Source organism: Acyrthosiphon pisum, chromosome X (assembly GCF_005508785.2).
Source record: "Acyrthosiphon pisum isolate AL4f chromosome X, pea_aphid_22Mar2018_4r6ur, whole genome shotgun sequence".
NCBI lineage: Eukaryota > Metazoa > Arthropoda > Insecta > Hemiptera > Aphididae > Acyrthosiphon > Acyrthosiphon pisum.
Window position 1 is genome coordinate 22,848,529 of NC_042493.1, and position 7,791 is coordinate 22,856,319.

General features: G+C 31.8%; 1 protein-coding gene across 1 annotated transcript in view; it reads right to left on the reverse strand.

Annotated features, from left to right (window-relative positions):
• Nucleotides 1–6,503: 6,503 nt before the first annotated feature.
• The window catches only part of LOC115033081 (THAP domain-containing protein 1-like), a 2,484-nt gene continuing 1,196 nt past the window's right edge, over nucleotides 6,504–7,791 (reverse strand). Inside the window, exon 3 of the mRNA XM_029485055.1 lies at nucleotides 6,504–6,509. Coding sequence (XP_029340915.1) covers nucleotides 6,504–6,509 — 6 coding nt within the window. The remainder of the gene's footprint in view (nucleotides 6,510–7,791) is intronic.

The window sequence follows — 7,791 nt, forward strand, 5'->3', positions numbered from 1 at the left end:
GCGGTCCGTGGGGTGATGATAGGGGAGTATACACACACTAATGATCATTTACTACACACACTAAGACGATCAGTAATCGCAGTAACGAAATGATTGCCTAAACACAACTCCTTAAAAATGACACATTTGCAGGGGCCTTAATTGTTATTTTTCTCGTCGCCCGCCCGTTCCTAACGCGGTGCGACCTTGCCGTGTTTCGCCCGTGTTTACACGTTTATCGTTCGTCCGTCGGTTTCGTCATTTGAATCTGTCGGCCTCTTCTGTGTGCGTCGCATTTACGTCGCCACCGAAGTATTGTACGATCATTCGATCAGAATCAGGGGTATGAAACTCCGTGAATTGGCCGAATCGGGCGATTGTAACCTTAAACACGGCGTGGCATATGTAATCTATGATAAAAGTAAACAGTGGAAACAACCCGACCCCTCGCAGAATACCCTGCCTATTAGGCGGAAACGGTTTTTCAATACGGGTATAACATCATGTCAGTGTTACGGAAACAGTTTCATTGTTCGGACTTCAGATCATAGGTAAACACTTCACCCATCAGCTGATCGAGTTTCGCTTCTATATTGTTCTATGATCAGAATATCGTAATTTTGTCGCCCGCCCGACTATCGTCGTGTGGTTCGACCACGGCTCGTCCACACGTACCCACGTGTACACGTATTGTTTTCGACCGCCCGCCCTACATCGTGCGAACGTGTTAGCCGTGATGTGTTAAAGTGTTGTCGTTTGTGCCGCGACAACGGGCACGCAAGTGCCGATCGTAATTTTGCCTGCGCCGGCCCATTTTTTGATTCCGTTCCGACGCCTCCACGCTATCGTCTACCACCGAACGCAAGTACGCGGTGTCGTCGACCAATTTGCCATTGGACAACCGCTCCGTCACCACATTATCACCTGCTATCAACTTCAGCGTATCAGGTCGTACATAATACGCGCATTTTTTGTTATTGTATTTTATCGTCATAGGTCTCCGACGTGCTTTGTCGTATTATTATTCTAATTAATTTATTATCAATTTCGTCGTCGTCGTCTTCGACGTACATTTGTATTATTACATTGTTTTTTGCCGATCGGCTTGTGATCGTGCAATATTATTATCACTAACATAAGTATGTAAGATTTATCGAATTGCAGAATATTTCAATAAATTGTTTGTATATTTTAAACAACTGTTTTATATTTGCATTACCGCATTAGGTTATAGGTACCTCGTATTATCATTATATTATTTTAAGTTCCTGTCTCAACCAGCTCCTATTTTTATCTATTTTAAATACAGTCCACTCACTCCCACATTACAGGGTTATCGACAGGTCACCGACGAGGTAAGTCGCACACGACGCGCTACGTGTAACAGCCGCAATCGCACACGCGTACACGCGTCAACGGGCTTGATGTGCAGCCGTCGCAAAGGTACTGTGTATAATAATAAAAATATATCAATCATAGTTAATGTTTCTGATGAAGATAATTTATTGCCTACTTTTGGTTTAGTTAAATTAATTTTTATTACTGAAAATAATGAACCATATGCTATTGTAAAATTGTTTATTACAAATTATTTTGATGAACATTATCAAGCCTTTAAACTATCATTTAACAATGTTACAGATTTTTTGTGTGTATCTCTAGAAGATATAGGGAATATTAATCCTACTCATCATGTGGTACTATCTAATGATATGGCTTTTATATCTGTAAAATATTAAATTGGTACTTATATTTTTAAATATACATTAAGTTTTTATTATTATACATATAATATGTTGTTATATTAAGTTTTGGAAAATAAAATAAGTACCTAACTTATTTTGTGTTATTTTCTTTATTTAAAAATAATTGAATAATTAATCCTAAATTTGGTTATAAATAAGTTGATACTTGATGCCATAAATATTTAAAAAAAACATACAAATGTACTTTCTGTACTTAATACTTACTATCATTAATAACCTAAATATACCTGCTAATAATGTATAATGTATTTGGAAAAGCAATAAATTTTATGAAATTACAACCATGTAGTGATATAATTTTGTAATGTTTGTTAGAGGGTTGACATCTATTTCATCTTTTTACATAAATAACTAATAACAAAAAAAAAATGTATGTTTTATTAAATATGGTGCTGTAAAAATTAATCTTATAGGGTGGATATTATGTCACCCACATCCCCCATGTAATACACTGCTGGGTTCAACTAATTACATAGTAAGTATAATTATATAGTTACAATTAATAATAATGTTGGAGTAACTACACATTCTATGTAGTTACAACTAATAATTATGTTGGAGTAACTACACATTTGATTTAGCTACAACTAATATTAATGTTAGAGTAACTACACATTCTATGTAGTTACAACTAATAATAATTTTAGAGTAACTACACATTCTATGTAGTTACAACTAATAATAATGTTGTAGTAACTACACATTTTATGTGGCTTTTACTAATAAATTAGTTGGAATAACTACACATTTACTGTAACTTCAACTATATGTTATTTAGTAGAATGAATTGTAATATTTCAACTATATATTTAGTAGAAAGAACTGTAATATTTCAACTAATGTATGATAGTACTATCAACTATTAAAATAGCTGTCCTATATCAGGGGTATGACACTCTCAAAATTCCTAATGTTATTTAAAAAAAGTGGGGACATGGCCTTGAACTCGTGGGCACTGCCATTTTGTTAAATATGAAAATCAGCTGTCGGCTCATATCATATATTTCAATCACAGAACAATAGTTGATACTTGATACCATTATGATAACACAGAAATGATAATAAATAGTTAAATTATAAATTATGCTTTAAACCCATAACTATTTTGTATTATTTATGTTACTTAGTAGTTAGTAAACTTAGTTACATAGGTAATATGAATTATAACATTGAGTTAACGTCAGTTAACGTTTTTTTTACGTACCGTTTATCTGCATTCAGTATAAAATACTATAAACATATTATGTTCTGTGATACGACTTGGCCAGATTTACCTCGAATTATCCCGAGATAATGTGAAAATATTATTATTATAATACAATTAATTAATATATTTAATTAAATACGTCTTGAAAATCAATCAAATTCATTAAAAATATAATCGTCGTTCACGTCCAGTTAGAAAAAAACTGAGTGACGTTTGCGTATTGTTCACTAAATATGATCGACGTTCTTTCCAAACATTGGTTGTTAACCTGGCTCGAGAGAGTAAATAATAAATTGATCCGACATAGAATATTTTAATATAATGTCTTTAACTTGTAAACATACCTATATTATAAAGGTTAATGAAATAAAAAGATTTGTATAAGTATATAATTATGTATTTTTATTATAAAGCACAAAATAATGATTTCATACATTCACGAATAATTATAAAAATGATCAATATTTAAGAGGATGCTATACCCGCATGTGTTGTCTACGTCTTACAAGTGTAAAACATTGCAAAAACGTTTTGTGCGGGAAAGAACCACTCAAGCTGTAATACAAACTAAGCAACCAAATTTTCACACTAAAAAGAGAAGAATATTTAATGTGCAAGGTTGTTTTTAATTTTTCGATATCAGAACTAAAAAAAAAGTTATTCAAGTTTGAAAAACTCAAAAATAATGAATTTTTAAACAACAAGTACTTTTTTTGTATTTGTGATATCGAAAAATTAAAAACAACGCACAGTAAATATTCTTCTCTTTATAGTGGGACAATTTGGTTGCTTAGTTTGTATTAAAGCTTGAGTGGTTCTTCCCGCGCAAAACAGTTTTGCAATGTTTTACATTTGTAAGACGGAGACAACACATGCGGGTATAGCGTCCTATTAAATATGAGAATGTTTAAAACACAAAGTTATTATAATTTACATATTGGATAATATTTGTATTTTTCTATTTCGACTACCTGTACCTAATGCCTTAATACTTTTGTTCGTTCTATTTAAAGTACTGAAAATTTTAAACCTTAGGTTAATAAGATACGTTCTAGGGAAATTTTCACAAGGATGAATCAAATAAACATTGTCCATAAGAGAACGAAGTTGTTGACCAACATTTGGTCTTGCAGCAAAAGAAGTAAAATTTTGATCAAAAATGGATTCTAGAGTAAAAACATATTGGTAAAAACTAGAGTCAGGCATCATGAATTTACCAAAAACTGATGAAGTATCTTGTTCATAATTTTTTAACAAACAATAAAACGTTTCATTTGTTAAATTTGTAGTGGCTTTTCCAAAATTGAGACAAGTGTCACAATTATGTACTGCAATGCATTTACTTATTAAATATCCACAAACATAGGCTAAGGCATTTTGTTCAGGTAGATCAAGTATCTTATAACTTGATCCCTCAACAGGTAAGGCTTTTTTAACACAATTGGATTTTTTTCTGGAAATAGTGCTTCTAAATCAACAGAAGGTGTATCATTAATGGTCGTTAAAATTTCATCTAAATCAGCTATACAATTAGCTCCTTCAGAGTGTTCAAAAACATTTAAGGAAAAAAGTTTTTTAAAAGTACGTTGGAATTGAATGGGAGTTGGATTAATACAATTTCCATTTTGTATGCGCGTAGTTCCAAAAAAGTTTTCAAGAGAATCTTGATTTAGTCTATTAGTATATAGCACTAAATCCTCTGTAGGACGTTGTTTTTGTAAATTTTGAAAAAGTCTTGATAAACCTGCTATTGACACTAACCATCCATTAATGAATTTTAAATTAAAACTTTTATTAATAACTACCCATTCATTTTTAACGGTGTTATAACGTTTAACAGTTAAACACTTAAAATAATCAAACATAGAATTTAAGAATGTTACTTGAAAATCAGCACCAGTAAAAGGTAGACAAAAACATTTGGAATTGGATGGTTCTTCTTCAAAATTTATTTCAGTTGAATTTGGTCGAGAATTGAATATATCAAAAAGATTATCCATGGAATTAATAAAATCAATTGTGTGAATACTTTCAGCTGATAAGTCACCAGTCAACATACAAGTTTCCATTCCAGCAGCTACAGTTTTGCTAAATACTTGGGAAGCAAATTTAACTTTCATTTTCTGAAATGAATTTGGATTAAGATGAATGTCAGTTAATTTGGGTGCTAAACGAATATTTCGGGTCTCATCTGCTGAATAGAACTTTTCTAAATGAACTTTTTCTGCAATTTTATTATTATATTCAAATTTATAGTTGAAAAAGTTATTTCTTGTTGCTTTAAGTAAATGAGGAGGATCAAACATAAAAACAATCTCTTTTCCTGATACATTAAAATAAGGGGTTTCTGGAGTTATACCTTGTTGATCAGCAAATTTTTTAAAATTAGAGCCCAAATCAGAAATCATTACTTTAACATTAAAAGAAATACTGGATAATTTTTGAATACAGTTAAAAATTATACTTTGCAAATCATAACCAGAACAATTAGACGCAACAAAAAAGTAAGATAGAGGCAGCTTCCAAGAATCATGCAAGCCACGAATCATAATTACCATTACTGACTTAGCTAGCTCATGTGTTTTGATGGAGCCACTGTTATGGAATCCAATAATTTGGTCTTTAACAGTGTTATAATAAAGAAAAGCTTTGATAGACATCTCATCTACACATAAAACACATTCTTTACTCTTAGCAGACATAGAACTACCTTTTAAATTTAACACTTTGAACACCAAGTCACTAAAACCAGGATTTATTTCCCAACGTTCAGTGACTCTTTGTAAAGTTCTTATACTTGGCAAATTAAAAGTTGTTTTAATTAAACGATACACTTTAGGCCCAAGAAAATGAATTTTAAGTGCAAATTGTTTCACTGAATTAGAATACCGGAAACCTTTAGATGATTTGATATTTATGGAAGGTTGTGATTTAATAAACTTAGCGATGCCAGGCCTTAAAAATTTATCACATAACTCATGGAAATCTTGAATTGTGGGATGTTTTGCTCTATCTACAGATTTTTGTAATTCAGTAAATTGCTTAAGTAAATCCTTATACTGATCATCCTTATATTTCATACTTTTCCTAAGTTTACGTTTCCGTGGGGTATCTGATGATAACTGTAACGATGTTTGTGTCGAAGTCATTGAATAAGAGCTACTAGTTGATGCTAAAGACAAATTTGAACTACTTAAGTTACTTTGATAATTAAGTGACAATGGAGTTGAACAACTTTCAACAACCATTTGTGATATGTCAGTCGGAACGTCAACATTATCAAAACATTCTTCGTCACAAACATCTGTTACAGTCATCAAAGATACTTGTCCCTCAGAAGTTACGGTTTCATCATTGAAAGTGACAGTATCAAGCTCTGCATTTTTTTGCTTCTTCTTTGAGGGCATAGCACCACTGATAAGACGCACTTGCTGTCGTCCCACTGATGAAGATGTAAAACATGTAGCTTCAAAATGTGTTCAGAACAGACTCTTTGAAACTGAACATCACAATTTACCAGGTCATTCCGACCAATTAAGGATGCCCATTGATTACACCTAAAACATCACATAATACCGTATAACTTATATAATTTAATTGCACTTAAATGTTTATAAAAAAAAATGTAACCCACAAGTACCATAAGAACAAACTTTTCTTCGAAAGTCAACAATTCTATAATATTAGGTACCAACATAAAGAATAATATAAATTACTATTTGTACTTGCTCATCAACATTCTTCGGAAACCTGAAAAACGAAACCTTGGATTCAGTGCCGCAACAACCGGGGGTGCTAGGGGTGCGAAGAACCCCTTGGCCCCTCGTTAAATCATAAAAATGGGCCCCCGGGCCAGTGGCCGAACTATTTGGAACTTTTTTCTTTTAAGGTGTCATAAAGTGGTATCTTACTATCTTATTATTTAATCAAAAAATAGAAACTAATGAATACATTAGAATCATAATTATTATTATAATATAAAACAAAGCCCTAACTATATTTATAACAAAATATTAAAAATAATAATTTCGAATGGCAGGGGGCTGAATTATACCACTAATACCATATTTTCGAAATTCTTAATTTTGCTAATGGTTTACTGCATTTAAATTGGGACAAAAAAGAAAATAAATGGTTTTAAGAGGTTGCATACCATTTTGCTCCTTAGTCCTCACAATATGTGGGGACTATCACTACAGTGTACAATGTGTTCAATGCTCTTCACCTATCTGTAAGCAGTAAGCAGTGTATACCTATATACATATTATATTAACTGCATAACATAATGTATTTAGCTAAAAACAACAAGCAATATGTATGAAATGACCTATTGGTACATGAGCATGATCGCAACTAGGATTAAAATTCTGGGGGGCTACAGCCCACCTAACAAAATTATTAATTTAAAATAATCTATAAGCAGCTTATATCTAAATAAATAAGGAATGTTTTTTTGGAGGGGTCTGAATCGTAGTCAGGGGGGGGGGTGGGGGTGCTAAAGCCCCTCCCCTCTACTATAATTGCGCCTCTATACTTGGGCCCTATTTATTGGTCGCAAACCCACCAATATGTACCAAGTTGCGGCACTGCATTCAGCACTATAAAATTAATACAATTCGAGATATTCTGTTAGATTTTCATCTAAAAAATAAATTAATCACAATTTAAATGTATAAGCTGTTTTATTAATATTACAAATTGTTAACATTTATATTTTAATGATTGTATAATAAATGTTGTAACATTATAATAAAACAAATAATATGTTATCCTACTTGGCTACAAGTCTACGAGATATAAAATCAATTATTAACACATTTAAGTTGATTAATACAATAT